The following is a 26,297-nucleotide window of genomic DNA, read 5'->3' on the forward strand; positions in this document are numbered from 1 at the left end:
AAAAATTCTTTTTTGCATGTTCGCTCCTAGAAAATTCTATTCTTCGAATTTCATTCCTTTCACCAAGCTAAAGAGAACTAATTGTTCGTCATTGATCCGCAATGTTGCGTTAAAACCCTTTGTTAAATTATATATTCTATCATTATCGAGATTATTTCTTAATTGGGTAAAGGATTTTACAAAAAAATCTTGGCCAGTTAGTTTTCCTTTTTTCTTTTTTATTCCTAAAGAAAGAGTCAGTGATTGCTATTTTTAAAGTGTCGACCGACCGCTTTACGCGAATACCGTTAAAGGCGAGATGCGTAAACAACTTGATATAATGATACATGATGAAAAAAGAAAGAAAAAAAAAAGAAAATAAAAGGAACATTCGAGAGGGATGTTTTTCATTTTTCCATGACGATAGAAACTGCACTGCAATATTCAATGATCTTTCTTTTATCTTTCGTTCATTCTAAGTCAGAATATTTTCCACTATCGCGATATTTGAAAAATTATCTAACTTGTAATAGAAATAAAATCAATTTTTATATCGGATTTAAATGTAATAGATAAAATTTTTATCTTTGCAAAAAAAAAAGTCACGTTACAAATGAAATATAAAGAAAAATGTGTCGATAACAATCTTATGAACAGATGAATGCACTTTTACGAATAAGTGGGGTGTTCATAGAATTCTATAGAATTTAGAGTCCCAACCCTATGAAGTAACGATATATAAAACGTCAAATATAAAGTATTGACATTTCGATGACCTTGGGTTAATCCTTTTATACGGTCTATATAAATTAGGTAGCACTAAAGAATAAAGTGCAATCGCATCGGTGCATTCACATAACAAATAAGAAAACAAGAAACATTATGCCGCATTATATTTTTCAATTTTTTTGTTTTTATTTTTACTAAAAAAGATTAGCCTGTCCCTGTTCCAATGCACTCACGTTGTACATATCGTTACGAATATTTTAGAAAAATGAAATTTTTATATAAAGAAATTTGTTTATATTTTATGCAAGAAAATATTGTTGAACATTAAAAATACGAAAACTCTTCCTATGATTCTCTCTTTTCATGGGAACAGGTGCGTGGAAATGAGAGCTTAATGCGAATACATTTCTATTACATATACATATATATAGATTTGTATTACCAATAGTTCACAAATCAAGTTTAAATCCGTGCACGAAGTATATAACGTTTAGATATTCCGTTTCGATTTATCGTTGCAATTTTACATCGGACGCGAACATTCCATTCACACGAATGTTATTTACTTGAACAAGTTAATACCAACGTGAAAATATACAGCATTATAATAAAGATGGATAATGGATTCTTTTAAAATAATCTCCTCCTTATGTATTCCGAGTATTTTGCTAGTTTTTAATTCCTTCCTAATTAAAATAAAAGAGGTAAATGTTTAAAAGAAAAAGAAAAAAATACTTTTTTAACATACCACAGCAAGCTATAAGATTATTTCAACGACACTTACTTAATAGTTTGCTTTAATCAAAAAATGGTGATTTTGTCATTAAGTTTTTCTTTTATTTTCCAATAATATTCATATTATTAAATTGAAATTTTTTCATATATACGAATGTATACATAGATGAGAGAGAGAGAGAGAGAGAGAAAGATAGAAACCATTATTAGTAGGTGAAATTATGATCGGTGAAATTCGTGTGAAAAATATTGTTAACATTTTATTGTTTATTCTTAAAAAATAGTAAGACACGATGCGACTGCTGCGACCTATTCGTAGTAGTGCAGTACGGTATTGATCATACAATAGCCGATGTCGTAAACGTTCAGTGAAACAACTTAAATTTCGATTCGAACAAAATTTCAAAATACTTTATCAAATTTTCTTCTTACAATTTCTACTATTATATCTTATTGTTAATTAAAATCTTATCTTAAAGCTTTTAATTGTTATAACAAATATTAAAATATTCTAATGAAATTTGTTTAACGACAAATATTAATATATTTTAATGAAATTTGTTGACTGACAAATGTTACAATATATTTACTTCTCTTTTACTTTTTGTTTGTTTTGTCGGAAAATAAAAAGGACGACGGGCCAGTCGTATTTAAAAAAAAAAAAATAAAATAATTTCAGATTGGGATTATCTTGTTTCGTAAGATCATAAATTCGTGCACGAGATGTATCAGAGTTATATGACCCAAGGGAAGTAAGAAACGATGTTAAACAATTTTTCGTTAAGTACATTCTCAAGTAAAGAAGTAAATGTTTTGTGACACTGATAAATGCATCCTTTGAACAAGAATAAAAATTCCATCGATTACGTCGTCCATGTCATCCAATCGTTTGTCTCACTTTTCTTTTCTTCTTTTTTTTTCCAATGTGCGTATAAAACGACGTGGTGAACAGAATTATGAACATGAATTTATATCCTTCTGACGTCTGACTAATAATAAGTATTATTTCTCTCTCTCTCTTTCTCTTTTTCCGTATTTCTCTTACTTCGGTAGCATCGTTTATCGTTAAAAAAAGAAAAGAAAAAATTAAAAATTATACAAGTCCAAATGATTGTACAATAATATGTAAGCAGATTACAAATGTTCAAAGAGAAAAGAGAACAAAATTCTAAAAGTAATAAAAAGTTCATTACTTTGAACAAATTCTTTTTTTCCAACCAACAAAAAAACGTATCTTATTCTTTTTTTAAAATGTTAAATTGAATGGAGAAAATGAATCGAATGTATTTCATTTTCCACACAATTTAACCGACTACGAAGAACTGTATCACAAAGAGACATTCTCGAACTACTTTATCAAACAATGGAGTTTAAAACGTCACGAGGAACATTGAAACATTGAGAGAAAGGCATAAAGAATGAAAGAAGAAAGGAAAATTCATTTTCTTCGAAAGAATTTTCGTTTTTTACGAATTTTCTGTGATATTTCACCTTGTTAATTTTTTCGTAATATTTTAAACGAAAGTAACTTTTAAACCACCAAATTTTCATTGTCACGAATAAATTTATAAGATATTCAAGGTTGTTAATTAATGAATAAGAAAGAGAAAAATACATTAAAGTCAATCCCGTGTTAACGAAACAATCGTGACTCGGATTAAATATTGGTAATAATATGAGAACAATTTCTTATTTTATTTTATTTCTTTTTTCCCTTTTTCTCAACGATTTTTCTCGTAGTCGATAATTATTAAGAAAAATGATGATACGACAAAGGAAAATTATTTTCCTCGCGATTATTTTCCAACGTTGCTTGAAACTTATACTCTAGATATTATAATCTTTCTTTTTTTTCCTTTTTTATCTTTTCCATTTTTTTTTCTCGAGGCGATTGATTTAGAAAAAGCTTCCCTACGAATACATAATGTACTATGAACGTGTTCCCGATGTCGTGGAATAAAAAATATACGAAAAAGAACAAGAAGAAAGTGTAAGACAAAAAAGAAGATTTTTATGTGAAATCTCGATAAACCCGTGAAACCACGAGAAAATATCGACGATCGATAATGTGACTTGAATAAAAATCACTTCGACAAAAACGAAAGTAAATAAATATCGATGATAATAATAGCACATAATTTAAATTCATTGCTACTATAAGAGAGATGGTTAAATCGTATCTATCTTTTCTATTATCTATTATTACCAAATCTAATAATATTACCAATATATATTTATTATAATTATTTATAATTACCAATCTTTGATGTTACAATAAAAACATATAGTCGACGTTAAAAAAAGAGAGATAGAGAGTAAAATAATATTTCGCAATAATCAATTTTTTGAAACAATTTCCATTTCTAAGTCGATTTAAAGAAATAAAAAGAAAAAGAAAAAAGCATTGCTAACGAGAAACATTAGCCAATATAATAACGGGATTTTCTATATATGATACTGTAACGTCACGAACTAAACAAGATCGTTCATGATAGCCATAAAAAAAGGAGAATAAAAAGAAGAAGAAGAGGATAAAAGAAAACGAGATAAAATTGTTTTTCCAGTAAAGCACATCTGATCTTCTTCGTACAACGAAGGAGGATATAATGTTTCTCTCATTTATTTAACGAGAAGTCTCGAAATTCGACGAAAGGATTTTCCACGAGAATGAAATTTCGGCCAAGGTCATCGAAACGAAGGAAGATGGAAGATGGAAGATGGAAGATGGAAGAAGAATCGTCCTCGACGTCGTCGTCGTCGTCGTCGTCCAATCTTCGAACTTAATCTTCCTAGCTTTCCTGTCTTCCAACTTTAAAACCAAACTAAAGATTATCGGTTTTTGAGTTAATAAGAAATGAGTTCTACCCGATATGACCGGATGTGAGATAATCGTTACAAACTGACTTATTATCTTTTTCAAATAAAATTTCTTTTATCGTTTAAAAAGGTATTATTATAATTATTAGATATCGTTGAAAACAAAAACAACAACGAGAAAGAAAAAAAAACAAAGACAAAGCTCAATCAACTTTTTTTACGTCGATGGTTTTTTATAACGGACGTGAAAAGTTAACTTTATAAAATTTCAGAAATTTTCTCTAATTGAATTCGGGGTTTTTCTATCCAATTTGATTATCGATTCGACATTCTTAAGATCGACGATAAAGATTTTTCACCAACGCCTGAAACTTCTGATCTGAACATAAAGATAAAATATATTTATATATTCAAAGTCGAACTTTTATTTCATCTTTGTTTTTTTTATCGGCTTTTATTTTTTTTTGCCCCCTTTTTTTTCGACGGTCCTGCGCTAATTCAAATCATCCCTCGTTCCTTCCTTCCCTTCTTCCTTCCTTCCTTCCTTCCTTTCTTTCTTCTTTCTTTCTTTTTCCCTTTGTTCTTTAAAAAGCAAGTAACGAACTAACTTTCGATAATTTTTTACGCCAAGAGCGAACGCTAAAGCTGCTTGTTAAAAAATTACAAAAGAAAAAAAACACTCGAAAAAGAACTTTCTTGAAAATTCGGTTCTTCTTTTCTTTCTTTTTTTTCGATCGAATATATTTAAACAAAAATAATCAAATCGATATGAGAAAAATTGATCTATAAATGCAAAAGTGGTGACATTTCGACTGTGAAAACTAACTTCCCGGTTAGTTAAAATGTAAGATATAACGACAGATACGTAATTAACTTTCGGTTTCCACTCGGTTGACTCTATCGTTCTACTAAAATCAATCTGAATGATGAAACCGTTTGTTTCCAGGAAACTGCAACCTACCAATCTCTCTGTTCTATTCGTTGGCTATTCCCCCCCCCCGATTCTCCTCTTTTCAATTTCTATCTTTATACTTTTACTTTTTCATTATATCCCGCTTTAATCAAATAGAAAATGTAATCATTGATTTTAATTTGCGATACATGGGTAAGAGGGGTGGGAGGGGGCGTATTCGAATATAACGCTTATTTTTTTTTTTTAAACAATCTATTCGCGTTAGATTTTCTTTCCCTTGGAATAATCCACTATGATACTACAAACTCTCTCTGTATATAATTAAAACTTTCTTTTGAACAACAAAATATAAAAAAAAAGAGAAAAAGGAAAGTAAGGGAAGCGTTCGACGAATATATTTTCCTTTAACGCGGGTGATTTTTTCTGAAGCCCCCGGTCTCTCCGCCCCCCCCAAAAAAAATAAAAAAATAAAAAAGAAAAAGACAAGAACATTTAGCCGTATGGCGAACTTTACTTTTACGCTGGTCGAATAAATTTCCGTTAAAGTGTAGGTAAAAACACACGTTACGACGTCTTATTTACTTTACCTTGGAAACCGTGGAGGATTCATAAGGACGCCTTCTGCAAAATTTATTAACTCCCAAGGGACGTGTCAGATGATAGAAGAAAGAGAGCCGAGAAATCGAGGGAGAACAAAAAAGGGCGTAAAAACAGAAAATCTTTAGATATAAGGTATATATATATAGCTAGGCAGGAATTTTCTCATCGGAGAAATACCAAAAAGAAGAAAAAAAAGAAATACACGAGCATTTTCTTTTCATCGCATCGTCATATCTCTCGTTGATTTCTTCTGCTCCGTTTCGTCTCGAGCATGATCTTTCCTTTCTTAAAAGCGATTAAAAGTAACGACTCGAACAATCGGATTTTAAAATTAAACTAACGGTGTGTAGGAAAAAGGATCGTATTTATGTTATACTTCAATTCTGTTCCGAACGAAAAAATATAAAATCTTTCGGAAAGAAATAAATAGGGAGTACAACAATAACGACAAAAGTCTAATACGAATTGTTCATCTTTCTAAAGTTCGATAAGCCATTTAACGTTTTTATCGAAAGACGATAAGTTTTTTAATCGACGAGGCGCGAATTCCAACTTTTTCTATCTCTTCTTCTTCTTCTACTTCTTTTTTCTTTTTTTCTAATTTTTATCATTTTATATATATATATGCATATTTTGTTTACATTCAACACAACGTCGAACAAATTTGTATATCTGCACACAATTTACGTGTATTATATAACACACATATCCTTCTACACACTTGAAAATATAATACAATGATGCAAAAAATACTTAGGTTTCTTTTTTAGACATTTATACGTTGGGACAATATCAGGAAAGATTTTATTTAACTCTCTAATTTACATAATTTAACGTTGATTTTAATTTCATCCGTTTCTATTTCCGTTTGAAAGTAGACGCGTTGCATGAAATCATTCTTTCTTCGTAGATAATAGTCGCTTTTCTCTCTCTTTCACAAACACATATAATATGATACATACACATATTGCTCTTAATATAGTTATATGAACGTCATCAGATGCAGGTAACCAGAAGCATGTTCGAAAATGCGTAAATGAATTACGTATTACTTACATGTAACGGTGGTTCTCATGAGATTGATTAATTTTCATTAATAACGAGAAATGGTTTATCTCGGTAATTGCATTATGCAGATATGTCAAACCAAGTCTTCAAATCGTCAACTGACAAGAGTATAAATGGTATAAATTTAGATTATCAATTGGCAAATTAAAAGGATTAATATTATAGACTAATACTACGAGTATAGATTTTTCGTCATTAAATTTCCATATCGCGGTAACATTAATCGCTTTTTACTATAACCGAATTTTCTATGATTCCTGTAACTTGCCAATTAATTGTTCTCCTATTTCATTTCAAAGTTTAACTAAGTTTAATATATGCAATATACGATATATTACTTTATATACTTCCAACTATTCTACAAACTGAACGAATTTTGTTATAAATAATGCATTCAAATTAAACCCATTAAAAATATACTAAAGATAATATATCAATATATTTTTTTATTTCTAAATTGTCTTCATTCTAAATACATTATATCAATAGTTTTTAAGGAAACATCTAGTAAACATAATGGTGTACGAGATTTTAAGGGATTATTCACTGTATATGTAAATCAATTGATTATTTTCTCGCATAGATGCCACGTATATATTCTTTTTTATTATTTTACTTGTTCATTCATTTTTATTTGTTACCATTGATTTCTCCTTGTTACAACTCTCAATAGATATATTATCGTATAATTTCGATGTATCTTAGTCGATGACCATGAATCTCATGTGCACGTATATATGAAAGATCGAATTTATTTATTATACCATCAATACATATATACTCTTGCATATTCATGGTTTGTTGATACATTTGAGTATCATGTCGAAAATGGGTTAACAAGGATAAATATTTATTATCATACGTCTGATCATTATACCACGTGAATTTAAATAGCAAAGATATTATACGAGTTATAATGTTAACTATTTCGTATTAAACTAATTATTTTTATGATATTTCCAAGGAAGACGAAAAGAAAATATAAAAATTCCTGGTTGAAAATATAATATGTTGTTTAATCACGAATAATGTATAATGCTACTACATTCGATGTACAAAATCAGATTCAATGTAAAAAATAGGTTTTAATCGATCTAGAATATTAAAAAAAAAAAACCGTTTAGACATTCTATAGAATTGACCATAACATGTTTACCTAAATAACTTTTCTCCCCTATTTTTTATGATCATTTTATTTCTTTTTATACAACGACACTATAAAAAAGATAAAAGAGTAATTTGATTTTTTTATACGTTTTAGCTATTTTCAAAAAAAAATACATCAATACGGTATTCGTACCAACGGAAATTATCACAGCGCGAAATGTCGTTCGATTCCGAGGGCGAATTGATTTCAAACCATGATGCAGTTATTTCGTATTTTAAGATTCGACCTACTCGATATCCCATTCTTCCATCGATTTCACCTTTATTTCTATGTGGATACCTTCAGGCTTTTTTTCTTTTTCTTTTTTCTTTTTTTCTTTCCTCCTCGATGATCTTACAATCAAACGAATGAAGAAAATTTAACTGTTTCACCCCCCCTCCCAGTACTCCCCCTTGTAAGAGTTTAACTTAATTTCTTTAAAAAAGTGATTTCACTTAAATAGAAAGAGTTTAACTAAATTTCTTTAAAAAAGTGAACCTAGAATCTTTTGATAATCGACTTTTTCGGAAACATCCTGTTCTCCAATTTTTTCCTAAATATATATATATCCTGACCTTTCGTATCATTCGACAAATAGATAAGAACTTTGAAGAACTAGAAGAATTTTGATGATCTTTCAAGCCCTACGATTGTATAAACTTTTCGTAACCAGTTACTTTAGATTTTTAATCGATTTTTATATCAACGTAAATTATAAGAAAGGTATATTACGTTTCATACTACAATAACGGTGTGCGTATGTGTGTGTGTATGTGTGTGTATATGCGAGCGTATCATTAGCGGAGCATTTGTTCGGAAACAAAAAAAGAAGTTTACGAAAACTTCATTATGTTAGAATACTAGATAATTAAATTATAGAGATAATTAAATTCCCATGAATATACTTCCTAAATATCTCGTTCGATGTTGCATATATGAAATTTTGTCGTACGTAAATCGGTAAAATTATAGACAAAAATTCAATGCAATCTAAAATGAGTTCAACTTAATCTCAATAATAGATTTTTTATTTTGCAGTAGAAAAATGACGCATTATAAAAATACTAGGAACAATTTTATAAAAATTCTATTTTATATTACGTTGGTGCGTATGAAATGTCGGACTTTAAAGTAAATATTTAAAACTGCATATCTCTTTTCAAAAGATGTTTATTTAATCAAAATATGCTCCATTCGCTTCAATATACTTTTCCCAACGAGATTATAATGCACAGATGTCGATTTTAAAGAAATTCTGATCTTTAGTATCAATAAACTCTGATATGGACTTTTTCAGACTGTCTTCACTTTTAGATTGTTTAGCACGTAAAAATTGTTGCAAAGGTTTAAAAAAATGAAAGTTAGTTAGCGAAAGATCCGATGAATAAGATAGGTGCGCCAAAATTTCATATTTTCATTCATTTGAAAAAATTGAGTTAGTAATGATGAGAATACGTTTAATCGATCCAGCTTATTTCTCTTGGTTAGTTAGAGCGGTATACACATCCATTTTTTTCACCTTGCCAATTTCAGAAAGGTGTCACAATATTGTTGTGTGATCAATTTTCATTCTGGTAGGAAGTTCCCTTGTAGATAAAGTTGAATTCGTTTCTAAATATCGTTTCTAAATATCGTTTTTCACGGACGTTTTGAATCTTCGACGCGGTTCGTTTTGAAGGGAAAATTCACGAGACCGAAGTTTTTCAAACCAACGATGCACTTTTCGATCGTCACAAGTATTCTTCCCAAACGCCTAGTTTATATTGCGTGCAGATTTTGCAGCATTATTAGCAAGTTTATACTCATATTTAAAAATTACACGAATATCGGTTGAATTCATATCCTTATAAAATTTAAAAAAAATTTTAAAATTTCTTTTACAACAATTTGTTTTGTTGAAATGTGACTCTGACTGTCGACAGTACGACTATAAACGAAGTTATGCGAAAAATAAAAGAATAACGAAACAGGGAGGACAAACGATCACATGTAAGGAAAATCCGACATTTCATATGCACCAACCTAATATATTCTATTATATATATAATTCTATATATTATATATTCTATATTATATCTAAATTCTATTCACTTTATAGAAATTCTTCTAAAAAGGAGAGGGAGTGAGAGAATTATAAATAAAATTACAAAAAAATTGTATAATATGTCGAGAAACACACTCGAGAAGTTGACAACAAACGGTTTTGAAAACCACTTGATTTATTTCATTTTAATGAAACATTATTTAGTATCATTCAATGGAACGAATAAAAAAAAATCGTTCGCGTTGCATGAAAGGAGAAGAACGAGATAAAAAAGAAGAAAGATGAAATAAAGAAAATCAGTCAGAAAAATTCATTATAATAGATGAATGATGAAGATCTTATCTTTTCTAGAAGAATCCTATTACTAACGAATATACGTAGATGAAAACGAATTTTAAGTCGAATCTGTATTACCGACTGAAACGTCTATAAACGATCCCATTTAAACAGCCTGTGTTCGAAGAATCTTATCAGAAGGTGGCTGTTAACCAAACGACGTTGATGATTGGTTCGAACTATTATACTTGAAAAGTACTTCCTAATAATAGACTTTCCAACGAACTGTAGAAGCAAAGATCAATTAAGGAATGTAACATCAATTAGATGTAAACATCAATTAGGTAAACTTCGAGATACCTTATCTTTCCCCTACTCTTCTTTCAACTTTCTATGCTTCTTGATCCTAAAATACCATAGGCGTCGATGAAAGCCTAGTCAATCCGTTTGTCAATCATCTTTAATTTTGTATCAGAGTTCCCGGTCCTGATTTAACCACTAATTACATTTTCGTAATTCAAAATGTATTTTAAAACAGAAATTCACGAGGAACGGAGGAAACGCATAAACATCCATGCAAAAGTAATAATGAAAATTACATGCGTAAAGAGTATTTATCAAACGGCTGTGAGACCTTCCTATTATATTTTAAGTTTCTATTTTTTTTTTTATGAAACTCTTAATCCCTTATCCATATTTTATTTCAATTTTGTTTCTTCTTTTTCAGTATTTTTTGTGTGTTTCTATACACTTTTTTTTTTTCAATTCTCTCATCCACTTACAGTAACACAACAAGCGTGTTTCAAAGCCTTTTATTAAGCGTGCTAATTGGAATAGATAGATACAAGAGTGAGATAGAAAAATATATATATATATATTTTTTCATTACGATCGAGGATTTTTTTTTTTTTGAAATATCAGAAAGAAAGGCACAAATTCTACTCGATGAGACCCATTCATTGTTAATATTCCGACTTATCCATGGGATTTGATATTTCATTTTATTCGAAAAGAGAAAAAGAGAAAGAAAAAAAAGAAATACATTCGCCGCAACACCTACGTAAATGAATACGTTTCACACCTATAGCATAGATATACATATATATATATATATATATATATAGATAATGTAAATGTTAAATTAAAATTGTGTACCGATTTTAAAATAGCAATTCTGATCTCATTTAAATGCGTTTACATCGACGTTAATCGGTAATGCTACGTGTCGAATTTAATTTTATAACATTAACGTATTAAGAACGAGAGAATAATCGTACCTACCGGTTTAGGAAAAATAAAGCAAAGGGGTGGACGAAGGAGGACGGGGGTGGGTGGAATTATATTTAATTCATTATTTTTACGTTAATCGTTAATTACAATTCCGCCAAATGAAATTGAATTTTTCATCCTACCAAAGCTTTTCTTCGTTTCTCTCCCTCTCTCTTTTTATTTTTTCATCTTCTTTTTATATTTATTCTCCGGAGAAGCTTCGTTATAATTGACCTAGAGAGGTAGGGAGTCACGAAGAAAATTGTAGTAAATCGAGAAAAAGCAGACTGAACCGTTCAGAAAATCAAATAAAAAAAAGATATGACGTTTTAAAGCTTAAAGAAGCTTTTTCAATGAGATTTTGGGATAATCGAATATAAGGATTATTATTATTATTATTATTATTATTATTATCTTAATATGTACATATGGTATATTAATTTAAATTGAACTAAATTGTTTCGGAAAATTCAGATATCGATAATCTTATTTACTGTTTGAGCGAATTTTGATTCGATGACGAGTTATCCGTCTCGTTTAAAACGTTTCTGATCTGTTAAAGGTATTTTATCTCTTACAATTTTTATTCATGATTTAAGAAAAGGGTTCGTGCACGAGGCTATGTATAAACTTGACCTATTTATAAATAACTCACGTTTCCTAATAATACAGGATGCTCAAAATATACCCCTTCCAAACAAAAAAATAAAAGAAAACTAACATAAAGTCGAATACGCCTACTAATATACTAATATTATCGATAATGTTATCATTTTGTTATAACATTATCGTTATATTCGTATATCGTTATTATTGTTATAACAAAATGATAACATTATCGATAATATTATAAATGATCGTAAATTCTCTCAGGAATTTTCTTTGTACTTTCCAAATAAAAATTAAACGACTGTTGATCGTTGAAAATTGTTTGAACATTGATTGAAAAGAGAACGCGAATTTAAGATATTAAATTACCATCAACAACATAATTACGAAATATTACTATTACAGAATATTGTATTTAATTTACAATTGTTTTTTCTTTTTTTCTTTTTTTTTTTTTCAATAAACGATCCAATCAAATTATTACTTTTCAATTATAAAAGTGAATCTCAATAAATTATTAATATTTGTATAATTTGTTTCAAATCGCACGCGAACGTCCGTTCGATACTCGACTTCGAGATTCTTTAATCTAACCGTAACAATTTTATCCCAATCAAATCGATCCCCCCCCTCTTCGTCCACATTTTAAACAAATTCCGATGCTATTCAATTTTTATTAAATCCCATTTTTTTTCCCAACACTTTACACGAATACTCGAGTAGTTTTATTTGATTTGATATAATAAAATTTGACGATGCATTCTTTATGAGAGAGTTTCGCTTACTTAATCCAAAAGCAAGATATGTTCTGCGAAAGGAGTACTTGATGCCGCTGCCATCTTACCACCACAAAACTCTATCTCGTAGTAGCAACTACTTTGGAACTAGTAGAAAAAGTATGTACTTACCTATATACAAAGAGTATCGCAAATAAAATTCTCCCGAGAATATATCGTACATTCTATATTTATTTGTCATTTTCATGGTACATAGTAGGGTATCAACCAACCATATATACACTATATATATATTTTCTCTCTTATTTCTAATGGTTTTTTTACACAATCTCTTCTTTTCTTTTTTTTTTCTTATCCGACAAATATTGGATTTCATCGACGAGAGAAATCACAATATTTTGGATCTATTTCACCGACGAGTAGTGCTGCACTTCATGAATTTCAAATTACTTTATCCTCGAACCAAACAAAAAAAAAAAACAGAAAGAGAAGGAAAAAAAAAGAAGAAAAGAACGATCTGGAAAACAAACGGATACATCCGATGAATTAAAAAATACGCTTCTCTCCTTTCGTAGTATCAATTTACAATTGGATATGAAATCAATATTATCCCGCAGATATTAATTCTTATTCGTTGAAAGATTTATTATAAGTTTTCCTTGCATCTCACATACGCGATTATTATTTCATCGCAATTCGTCTATCTCAAATATCTTCCTTAACTCGTCCTTAACGATCTACATCTCGAAAATACTTTCTCAAGAGACACTCGTTTTTCTAACCAAGGACGGGATGATACTATCTCATGAGAGAATCCACTTGGAAATACTAAATGAAACGATTATACTTGGCACGTTTACATGAGTGAATATGTAACATCGAGCATTCATCGAATAAAATCTTCTCTCTCTCTCTTTCTCTCTCTCTTTTTGTTTTTTTTTTCTTTTCGAAAAGAATTTCCGAACAAAAAAAAACCCCACCGAGATGCAAAAAAAAACACACGAGAAAGAGATAAAAGAAACTACTTTCCCATCCACGAAAAAATGAATTTATTTCGAATTCGAAATGATTTATATACTTTACCCGAACGACCTTGACAAATTTCTAAGATTACGCGTGCAATATTATTATTTTTATAAAAAGTATTCAATTGCAATGAGATATAATCGCGAAATGACGTCGGATCTGACGTTACGAGTTTATCTGACATAAAAAATGATCTATGCATGAGTTATAGGTTTTCTCTCTCTCTCTCTCTCATTCTTTTTCTATAGTTCGAAGTAGCGTCATCAAGTGAAAATTACGCGATTAGATTCACATCAGCTCGATGCAAGCAACCCCCATGTCTCTGAAGCTTGCGGTCTGGGTCACTTATTCTGTCATGCTCTCTTGAAACCCGATCGATAGATACACTATCTAAAGACGCATTTGCGAACTTCTCTCTCTCTCTCCCTCCCTCTCCCTCTCTCTCTCTCTCTCTCTCACTCTCTCTCTCGTTCATTTTCTCTCACTCGCTCTTCTTAGATCGGCTCTTATAGTTCGTAGGATGTCGTTCGATTCTATCGACGACGGAAATCCATCAAAGAATGAGCACGTAAGAATCTCTCCATTGTTACGAAGATTCAATGCAATTCAATTCGATCGATCGAACTTATTTAAGATATATAAGATTATCGCAATACTTATCGCGCGTAATAAAGAGTGAACGAAAAAATAAGTACGAACGTATATAAGATAATGTTGGACTAATAATAATAATAATAATAATAATAATAATAATAATAATAATAATAATAATAATAATAATAATAAACTCGTAATATACATAGAAGTATAATACAATACATACAAGAAGTGAATTGTCTTCTTATTTTTCTTTTTCTTTTTTCTTTTTTTGCATTATTAATATTAGGGTTAAACCAAAAGCGTTTATTAAATTAATATTTAACTTGCGTATGAAGTAATTTTTTATTGATTTGAAAAAAAAAATTGCCAATGTCTATCTGAAACTAACACAATAAGAAGCACGAACTTTTTTGATTTCACTTTTAATTTTTAAATTAATATTTTTCACTTGCGTGTAAAATAATTTTTTTATTGACTTCAAAAAGAATTGCGCAATTTATCGAAAAAAACGCAATAAAAGCACGAATTGTTTAATTATCTTAATAATAACATCACGTTTGTAAATACGAGAATATTTCGCATTCTGGGTGGTGTGCATTATTATTCTGAATTATTCGAATTCAAACAATCGGGGTTATTACGTTTGAAATTCTCGAGAATTCATGCGAATTTCATTATAAAATTCGTACAGTCCAATTAATTTCAGATCTATTTCCTTTAATTACAAAACGTACTGAGATTTCTCTTCTCATGAGTTTTAATTCACTATGCCGTAACAAAAATTACACAATCAACGGGAGACTTATGATGTTTCTCGGAACACGAATTTACAGAGAGACAATGGAACGAATGAAATTCATAACAATCTTTTAAGCCCTTTTTAATTTAATTAGGACACAAGATTTCGTACCAAATTTAAACGCGAAGAAAATGACTTACGCGAATGAGCGTAAGTTAAAAGTTGGTTCATCAACTTAACTACAAAGTATTTATAAGAGAGGACTAATGAGCTCGTGGTTTTTTTTTTTCCGAACGAGATTCAGCTTTAAAATTTCAAAAGCTATTAAACGTATCGTGCGGGACCCATTATTATTCGGCCAGTATCAGTCTCGAAACCGAAGTTAACCCTTAGCGCTCCGCACGTTTTTGTACCACTGCCTACCAGCAACTCGGGCACATTTTCGCAGCGGAACGAGTATGAAGAAGGAGTTTTATTTTAAGTGAGAAGAATTACACGTGCTTGTGAATATTTTTGATTTTATTTCTTTTATACACATATGCACCTTCTTTTTGTAAATGAAAAATAAATTAAAAATTTTTTTTTCTTTTTTTTTTTCTTTTTTTTTCCTAGTCATGCTAAAAACATTGGGCACCGCAGCGGAGCCTACGGAGTTACGAAACAAATGACGGATGGCTCCATAGCGGAGCCTACGGAGCGCTAAGGGTTAAAAAGCGGGCATTATTCCGATCGAATTTTTTATATTACATTCTTAAACACGAACGGATCAACGCGATAATTTTTCGTGAAAGAATTTTTCTTTACGTTTTAATTTTCAAATTTATTCGAGCTTCTTGAATTTCAGCCCCCCCCCTTCCCCCTGCCCCACCCAGTTGTTTGTTACATATCTCGCATAATCAAAGGCATAATCAAATACGAGATTGGCCGTTTTTAAATCAGCTCAACCTTTCCGGGGAAATTCATAGATCATTTTCAACGATTCGACGAATATGATATAATTAATTCTTGATATTAAAATCAAGACAAGAATTAAAATTAAAAATATATTCGGAAAGTTAGAATGAATTTACTGTCCCTCTGTCCGTCTGTCTGTCTGTCTGTCAGTTTCTCCACGAGTATGCGAGTTGTATAATAAAATTATCGTATATTCAATTTGCTGACGAGAGATAGAACGATTTATGGAGAAGACTATCATGAAGCGAGGTATCTTCCCAAGTCTTATGCTCCGAACGATCATGAATATCGACCTTGCATTTATCATCTTAAACCTCAATCCGAAGGATTTACGAGACGATATATCTCAACTTGAAGGATTGCACAAAGTCAATTCGTTTCGTTTGACTATTCCGAATATATTATATATATATATCTTGTTTCAAGATAAATGATCTCTCCCACCCCTATTTATGCAAATATTTGTTTATATTCCTTTTTCGAGCAAAATAATATTATCAATTTTGCATTAGGAATGTTTTCTCTCCCTTATTTTTTGTTCATTATTTGTTTGTTTGTTTGTTTGTTTGTTAGTTCGTTGGTTTATAACTATATAAAGGAAAAGTGTTTAAACTATACAATGTTGAACTGCTAAATTAAAAAAGTTGTTTTATTGCCAAACCAAACTTGTCATTTCGTTGTTGCCTTTGAATTTTTACGATACCCAACATAGTAAACGTAAAAAAATAAAAAGGCCAATGAAAACACGAAAAGTGTGCAGTTTTCCTTTGATCAGTGTCACTTATAAATCCTTTTTTAAAAATTTTATTACGTTTCGGTCTCGTTCTTTCCTTTTTTTTTCTTTTTTTTTTTTAAAGTTTAAAAGTTGTTTTATTGCCAAACCAAAATTGTCATTTCGTTGTTACCTTAGAATTTTTACGATACTCAACATAGTAAACGTAAAAAAATGAAAAGGCCAATGAAAATACGAAAAATGTGCAGTTTTCCTTTAAACAATGTCACTTATAAATCCTTTTTAAAAATTTTATTACGTTTCAGTCTCGTTCTTTCCATTTGTTCCTTTTTTTTTATCTCTCGTACTTTGCACGAGAAGAGCTCTGCCTGTCGTGTCTCTTTTTTTTCTGTTTTTTAACTCTCTCTACTTTTTTTTTTCTTTTTGTTTTTTTAATTCTAGTCAAAGTTAATTACGCAAGTTAATGAACCGAAAGGAAAATAAATTGAAATGAATTTTGCAAAAAAGAAATATTTAAACTATTTCTCTTTTGTAAAAAATCGTTTTTAAGATCGCAAACATTTACGAAAACAACTTTCATATATTATTATTATTATTATAAAAAAAAAAGATTCACGATAAGAGATCCAACGTTTGAAGAAAAAGTTCACGACTGCCCCTTCGCAGGATAAATGGATGATATAAAAAAAAAGAAAAGAAAAAAGAGAAAAAAAATCCACGCGTGCGTTTAATAAGTGTCAAAGAATCGAAGGAGGACGGTCTAATGCTTCTTTTCTCATTTTTATTTTAAGATTAAAGGGAAAACCCTCGCCCCTATACATACATCGATGACTGCTCGATATGAATATGATAATAGCTGGCTTTATTTAAACGGCAAACTATATTAATGAAAGTAAGCAAAAAAAAAAAAACAAAGAAAATGATACAACTTTAATTATAAAGATTTTGTTGAACGCATTATATTATATTGTCAATATTATTCGATTAAAAAAAATAAAAACAAAAAAGACAAAAAAAAATAAAACAAAAATCGCGAAAGAAGGAAAAATCGATTCCAACGAAATATGAGTTTCAAATAGCCAACTTAAGAACGTACAGAATTACGACCTTGATTCAAACGTCTGGTCAGAAAATTGAAATGATTGATATCCGGATACGACAGGAAAAGAGAACATTGTTCATTTGCTTGCCCGATCTAAAACGATCCGATTTAAGCTATGTATTTCTATTTCCGATAACTATGTTCCATAACGTTCCTAATATCCAAACGTTATCTTCCAATTAATCAGCAATCAGAGGAAATGTTTTATCGAACGTTAAACGAAATGATATTTGTTTCACGTCACTCTCAATCTTACAAAATATTCAGTTATTTCGTAATACATTATTAATAATAATTATTATAATTCATTATTATTATTATTATTTGTGTATTATATATATCGTTGTTATTGTTATTATAATTATTGAACTTTTTTAGCTTTTTTGCTTGACATTTACGGTCCGTGGCCAAGTTAATATCACGATATGAGTATCATATGGTTTATATGTGTATGGATATTCTATATATCTGTCTACAGTTATTAGATTATTGTTATCATTATTATATTTTATTAGTATCAGGGGTTTATTACTTTGTTAATAGCTTGAGGGACTTATTAACAGCAAACGTTATAGTATTAAACGGAAGTTTGACTATTACCCTCCTTCCCTTCCTCTCTCTCTCTCCTTCTCCTTTTAAGCGTAACATCCTTTTCCATTAATAAAATTATAACATTAGTATTTAATTATCATTCTGTAATTGGTTTCAATAGATTTTTCTTTACCAGTCTAGGTTGCATTCATTTTTATCGGATTAATATCCCCTTTTTTCTTTAGAAAAAGATATGTAATAAGATAATAATAGAAACAAAAAATACATACTTGGTTTATTCTAAAGAAATATTTTTAAGATGTACGTGTGACATTAAAACAAATAGAACTCTCTAGTTTGAGTTTATCGGAATACGATATTGAATCGTATTCACTTTTAATAAACCTGTCTAGTGTTTGAACGTGAAAGCACTAGCTGATCTGCTCATAAATAATCAATGAATTCTTCGTATAAACTTTAGGTAAATCAAAAGTTTCGTGTTTTTACTACCTGTCGATTATTATAAAACGAAACGTTTCCATGCGTCTTTATATTTTTACTAACCATAAGAGAAAAAATAAAATATAGAAATCATTAATATATATTATATTTAATCAGACGTATAACATTTCAATATTTTCATCATATATTAGAAAAAAAAGGCATTTAAAATTTAACCATTTCTTTTTTTCTTAGATATATATTGTCAAAGACGCATATATAACAATGCATGTGAATAACGTATTAAAGATTAAACATTTTACACCCATGTGTATTATTAAAAGTATTCACGAAACGGTATTATCCAAATATTAACCTAAATATTTGCCTAATTACAAAAAAATACCATTATTTCAATCTCTCGAGTGGAAAGGGTTAATTTTATAAATAAATAAATAAAATCATTAAAACGTCGAAATGTTTTACTATGTGAATTATATAAATCATCGATTAGATATAGAGGAAAAATGGAATAAAAATTGAAAATTTAAAATAAGCTATCAATCGTGACAATGCAAGGTGAATTGTAATAGTGATGACGAGGGGGGAGGGATGAAAAATAAACGAAAATACTGCGAGCATAGGAACAAACAATTGAGAGAACGTTTATTAATCGCTTCGTTGAATATATGGGTATGGTGGTATATATTCATTGTATTTTACGTAACGTTTAAAAAAAGAAAGCAAAAAAGAATATTGCACAGTGCAACGCAATATTACGACGGAAAGGAACGCAAAAAAAAACGTTTTCACAAGAAATATCCCGAACTTTTTGTTAAAGTATTCGTAATCGTAACTATGGTGAATCGTTGTTGCGAGAGTAATATATAAATGATTCGATATACAAAGAGTTTTACGAATGTAAATATTTTATTTCTTTTTCCCTTTTTTTTTTCTTTTACATCAATACATCGGAGTTCGCTAATACATTTGATTAATTATTATGCGCTAATCATAAAAATAAAAAGACGATATCGATTATTATTCTTTTTCGATAAAAATCTCTCGAATTCGATATAAAACACGCGCAATGATATTTATGAATAATAACGATAACTATAAAATATTTATCTATTAATTGTAATAATTAATTTTTCACGAATAATACATTTTACGTTATTGCATCACGTTATTGCAATGATTGCTTGAAAAATATTTAACATAAAATAATTAAACATAGCCTGTCATACGTATCAATTAATAAGCCAGAATAGATATAAATGAGTCGATTAATGGAGGTAGATTTAATTTAATGTCTGCAGACGCATAGTCCATTGTTACAAGTACCACCTCTGCGGCCTTTGAATAAACATTTAGCAGCGCAAGGTGCATGATTTGGGGTAACCCATTGAGAACCGAACGAGAATAAATCGCAAGTAAACCTACGATTCCTAATAGGAGCTTCTTCATTGCCATTAACGTTTTCTTTGTCATCTTCTATTTGAACTAAAAAAGCAAAAAAAATCAAAAATTAAATAAGAAAACCCTTTTAAATAAACACGAATAAATGCGCTTACGTGTAATCAATGTTATCATATTGCAATAATATCGAATTAATCATAATACGAAGAAAAATTCATTGATCTTAAAACGCGGGAGGGGGAAGAAATATCTAAATCAATAATAACATTTCAATACGACGGATATAATGTTGAAATTATTCTGTCGGGTGTATACAAAATAATTTAAAGTGCAATATTGTTGTCTTTTTTTTTTTAAATATTTTCTTTTCAATGCTATATATCCTCAATTATACGATTTCAATACTTTTAGAATATAATTCTATAAAATTTCATAATATGTGTTTTTATAGAATTTAATTAAAATACAATACAAGAAACACGCATGTAGTAGTGATTAAATAAAATAAAATAAAAGAGAAAAAATGTATAACTCTGATAATATTAATTTGATCACGTATTATCAGGATTTTACGTAAGGGGTATTGTAATAGAAAACAAAATAAACGTTAGAGTAAATAAAATAAAATGAAAAGAAAAAGAGAGAATAATAATTGGGGAAAACTTACCTAAATCGTAAACAGGTCCATCGTAATCTGGTATAGCGGATGCCGAAACGTATGCAATAAGAACGAAAGATAAGATGATTACGAAAGTCTTCATGATTGTCTTTCGAATTATTGATGTTCGATGTTTCGATTTTACACAAAAGCAATACGAAATAGTTTACTACCAAATACGTAGAAAAACTGTTGTATTATTGCTGACAATTCTAGGATTCTCCTTTTATAGGTCTCTTCATGTAATCTCAAACCACAGGAAACATCCTATTTCTTTCTTTATCGTTTTTCTCTATTAATTTCTCTATCTAACAAAGGTTTCCTTTTGCTTTTTTTTTTTTTTTTTTTTATAACGTTTTTACGCGGAATTTCCTCGTGGTTTTTCATAACGATTTGATAGTGATTGGTGTTATCTATATTCTAACGAACCATTCTCGGTTCGAAGAAAAATAGAACAACGAAAATTTAATCGAGCAAAACGAACGCGTTTAAACAATTGACAAAAATATTGTTTGATAAATTTTCTTTTTTCTACATTGAACAAATTATTAACGCAAAAAATCAACGCGAAATGTTAATGTCCGATTATTAACGTTAATGCCGGTAAATAGCTATAATATTAAAATAAAAAGTGATTTCACGTTAAAATGGACAAATAAAAAAGAAAAAAAATAAGTTACACGATTGAGAAAATAACTTTAACTGGAATAATTTTCTTATCGATTATTTCGCGCGACAACAAATTCGATTATACGAAACTTATGCGCACGATTGGTTTCTATGCGTCTAGATTATCATTAGTATAAAGTGAGAAATTACTTTGATAAATAAAAAAAAAAATACAATTATACTTCGTGAACGGCGAAGATATCTTTAATACGAATTAAAAAAATAATCTCTTCGATAAATAATAATTCAATTACACGGAACTTCGCGCGAGTAATTAATTTTCCATACGCGTGTGTTAGATATCCTCTTTATGTAAATAAACAAATAACAAAATTTCAATAAAGTATGAAGAATTTTATCCTCTTTAACACACGCGTAAGTAATTGACCCACAATCGATTAAAAAATGAATTTATCGTTAGTGTGAACAAAATAGAGCACTAAAAAGTAATCTTACATGAACACATTTATAGTTTCCAAAAATAAAAAATAAAATTCGAAAAGAATCGAATCTCGTATACTCGTATATTAATTGTTTAAGAATAAAAATTATCATATGTGTATTTAATTGTATGTTTTTTTCTGTTTTCTTTTTTTTTGTCAGATAAATAAGATAAAAGAAGAGAAAGAAAAAGAGAGAGAAAGAGAGAGACATGAGAAGACAGTCATTTGCTTCGAATTTGAGTAGCGGAAGTATAGGGGAACCGCTTATCGTCGTTGAGGAAAGTACAAACGGTGAAGAGGATGCCGAATGTCGGAGAAACGAATCCCCCCCACGTTGTCTGGATCCTGATTCCCCATCCTTGAATCCCTATCTCCTATCACCATGGAGGGAAACAAGGAAACATTCTTTACCAACACCACAATGTACATCCGGGATAACCGCATCCCAGGTAATCTTTTACGACTTTTATACATAAAATGATAAAAAAGTAATTAATTAAACAACAAATATAACCTTTGTATATTGGAAATCAATATTAAAATGTTATTATAGAGTAATATTATTATATACTTTCATCGAATAATTTCACTGATATAATTATTTCTATTTTTCCTCTGATCGCGATATTACACTTTCAAAGAATTTCCCTCATTAAAATAGGAAGATTCGCATGAACGATCACAAAAGTGAATATAACGTTCAAATTTATAAAAAGATAATCGTTTGCACTTGCTCGGCACGCGTTTCATAGAAATTAAATTTTATTAAAAGAAAAATATTTATCTGATAAAATTTACTCGGCCATGGATAAATCAATCCTTCCAGGATTATTATTAATACGATTGCGATGAGACCTCGTACTTTATTTTGTACTATCGCTAATCGTTTTTCCATTCCTAAAATGAAATTAAAAATGGATGAATTTGATTGGTAAAGGTACGACGTTTGAGCGAAAGAGGAGGTGAAGGTTCGGGTCCGTCGCCAAGGGAAGCAGCTTTTCTTGCGACTTTATCGCAAGCACCACAACAACAATCGGGAAGAAGACATTCCGTAGTAACGATCTCCAGGGTACCACCAACCGTATTTGGTCGGAATCGTCGAGAATCTATAGCAGCATTTCCTCTAGCCGGAGTTTCAAGGATATTACCAGGTCGACGAGATTCAACCGGTCCACCAAGCAACAGTGGTAGTACTCATAATCTTCAATTGGATATAATGGACGATATAGCAAGGATCAAAGCAAGAAAGGTATATAATAAATCCAATTGAATTGTTTGCTTTTTTCATTCCATGATAAATCGATCGAACGTTTTATCTCTCGTTTTGTATTATTTTATTAAATGACGGTTTCGTAAAAATTACAAAATTAATTAGACATTTAAAATATGTATATACGAGAATACGTTATTGTGAAAAGAAATTTGTTATGAAAACGTCGGGGATAGTCAAAATGAGATAAAAGAACAACAAAAGAATGATAAAATAACACGTAGAGAATAATATACGCGTTCGTAACGTGTAAGAGCGTCGTCATTACGTATAATTTATTTTACTACTCGCAGAAGTGATTCGAAGCAGTTATCTCTCTACTAGCTGCACACTTAATGCGAGTTTAAAAGTGTCCCCCTGGCATACATTAGCCAAGTAGATACACGAGTAAGATACTTACGAACAAGTAGAAGAATAATTACCAGGGATTACGTTAAAGCGAGATGACGCGCGAGTCAAGTTACTTCGTAACGACAAGTGTTCCACCTTATGTAAATTAACTTTTCTCTTCCTCTTTTTCTATCTCTAAAATCTTTTTGTAAAGAAAAAAAAAAAGAAGAAAATATCATTGCCCGAAAAGAAGATTATATAAATCACGATCGTAAGCTAAAACTATTTTCATCCTTCCTTCTAGATTGTCAATCATTTTTAAATGAAATAAATGTCGCATAGTTTGCTATATCCGTATCAATTTAAATACGTAACACGTAAATCTATTCTTGTTAATTCCAAGAAAAATTTCAATCATTCTTGTATTAAAAAAAAAAAAAAGAAAAAAGAAAAGAAACGAGTTAACGTGAGATCAATCTAAATGCTTTTTGGTCGGGAAATCCTCGTCTCAGAGGCAATGATTTATTAAACTTTGTGCGAACAGGTACGTTTAAAAATGTTTAAAACACCGTCACGAGAATGCGTTTACGAGATTCAGCCTATGGAAGGTGACAGTTCGAGCCAGAATTATACGCAATATCAAAAACGACGATTTTCCGAATTTCAAATGCCCGCGGTATCGCCTAGCACAAGTTCATCGATAAAAAGACGAGTTTCCGAAGTAACAAGGTTACCCGCTGAAATGATATCCAACACGTCTGCCGCTGGTATCGTTTGTTCTAATACCGATTTGATATCGATCTTAAGTTCATTGACATCTTCGGCAACGGAAATAAACAGATGCGGGGAGGAAAGTTCGTCCGTGTCATTTCGAGAAGACGGCAGCAAGTCCAGTTGGTCGAGCAAAACTACCGAACAGAAACGTAACAAATTGAAAAGTTCTCGTTCGAACAGTTTCGACGTTTCGATTTTGCACGGTACGAACGGCAAACAAACGAGTCCTGGTACGAAATTAACAGCTTCCTCGATCATGGCACCGTCAAATTGGTTTACCAAACGACATCAACCTATGTGGAAGAAACAAAAGAGCACGGAATCGGCCATTCCAAGTTTACCTTTTAAATTTGATAAATCTAAAGTAGTTCGCACGGTAAAGGATACTTTAAACAAATCACCACCATCTAAGGATAACGAAACGAGGCACAAAGTCGTTTGGGATGATAGCAGTGGTACCAAAGTCGACGCACAAGTGAGTACTGAGACAACAACATTTCGTTTATTTATTTATTTATTTATTTATTTATTTATTTATTTATTTATATATCATTTTTGTAGGTCCTTGGCAGCGCAATAGAAAAAATTTTAACTGCTCAAAGAGGAAACGACACGGAATCAGGTGGCTCGTCGTCCAATGGAAAACCTTCGGTTTCACCTAACAAATTGAAACCTGGAAAAATGACAACTTGGTTTTCATCAGGTGGTAATAAGGAACAACAAGAACAGACTGAATCCTGCGAGGCCTCGATTTGTTCCTCTCTTAAGGATCTATTCGTAAAGTAGTTTATACGTAACGGTCTACTCGTTCCTTGTATCTGGTCATTCGAGTTAATCAATCCTCCTCCTCCTCCTTCTCTTCCTTCTCATCCTCCTCCTATATTTTATCTCTCGTTGTATGTATTATATTTATGTAGATTTAATCGGACGATAGAATTTGATGATAGAAAATGTGTTGTTTAAATTGTGATCGATCATTTTTTAAAAAGGCAGAGGACTATTATTGCGTTTTTTAATCCATTTTATATATACATATATATATATATATATATATCTTCTTGTTAGAATGAGATTTTAGTCTAGAACAGGGGTCGGCAACCTTTTGAGCCGGAAGAGCAAAAAATTACAATTTACGAAATTTCAAAGTTTTTAAAAAGCCACAAAATTTGTTCTTGCCAAGAATAAATAGTACTCGCATAAATAAAGTTTTTTGATAAAAAAAAACTAATCTATTTATTCATAAGAAAAAATATCTATTTATTCACATATAATTAGATAATATATATATATGACATTATTAGATAATTACTTATTATTTAAGTAAAAAATTAAAACAATTAAACATTTACTTACAACACTAACTTTTACTTCAATAACAAATAATTGAGCAAACAAATTCAATGGGAGCGTTGGCTTTGCATGATTTCAGAAAGTTTGGATAAATTTGGCTCATAACTTGTTGTTTTAAGTTTCAAACACGACTCTAAAGTTTCATTTGTTAGTTGGCTTCTTACTTTACTTTTAATTATATTCATGCAAGAGAACGCTTGCTCACATATGTCGATCCGAAGATAGTCAGCACTCCAAATGCCAACTTCTTCACCTCACTGTAGCAATTTGGAAGAGTATTCCATGCGTCGAATATAAGTGCATCAACTCGCGGCATTTCTTTTAAAGCTGTC

The 26,297-nt window shown here is 30.2% G+C and overlaps 2 protein-coding genes across 2 annotated transcripts in view; one reads left to right on the forward strand and one right to left on the reverse strand.

Annotated features, from left to right (window-relative positions):
* Positions 1-25,839, forward strand: part of LOC122519371 — a 28,587-nt gene extending 2,748 nt beyond the window's left edge. The window contains exons 2-5 of the mRNA XM_043638775.1: positions 22,402-22,690; positions 23,179-23,490; positions 24,386-25,090; positions 25,177-25,839. Of these exons, the coding sequence (XP_043494710.1) occupies positions 22,451-22,690; positions 23,179-23,490; positions 24,386-25,090; positions 25,177-25,401 (1,482 nt within the window). The 5' untranslated portion in view covers positions 22,402-22,450 and the 3' untranslated portion in view covers positions 25,402-25,839. The remainder of the gene's footprint in view (positions 1-22,401; positions 22,691-23,178; positions 23,491-24,385; positions 25,091-25,176) is intronic.
* Positions 20,335-21,336, reverse strand: LOC122519374 (defensin-2-like). The gene is made up of 2 exons (XM_043638778.1): positions 21,139-21,336; positions 20,335-20,555 (listed from the first exon to the last, which is right to left on the reverse strand). The coding sequence occupies exons 1-2, from the start codon at positions 21,230-21,232 to the stop codon at positions 20,359-20,361; spliced, it is 291 nt and encodes a 96-aa protein (XP_043494713.1). The 5' UTR covers positions 21,233-21,336; the 3' UTR covers positions 20,335-20,358.
* Positions 25,840-26,297: the final 458 nt, after the last annotated feature.

Source organism: Polistes fuscatus, unplaced genomic scaffold (genome assembly GCF_010416935.1).
Source record: "Polistes fuscatus isolate 324 unplaced genomic scaffold, CU_Pfus_HIC Scaffold3, whole genome shotgun sequence".
Taxonomy (NCBI): domain Eukaryota; kingdom Metazoa; phylum Arthropoda; class Insecta; order Hymenoptera; family Vespidae; genus Polistes; species Polistes fuscatus.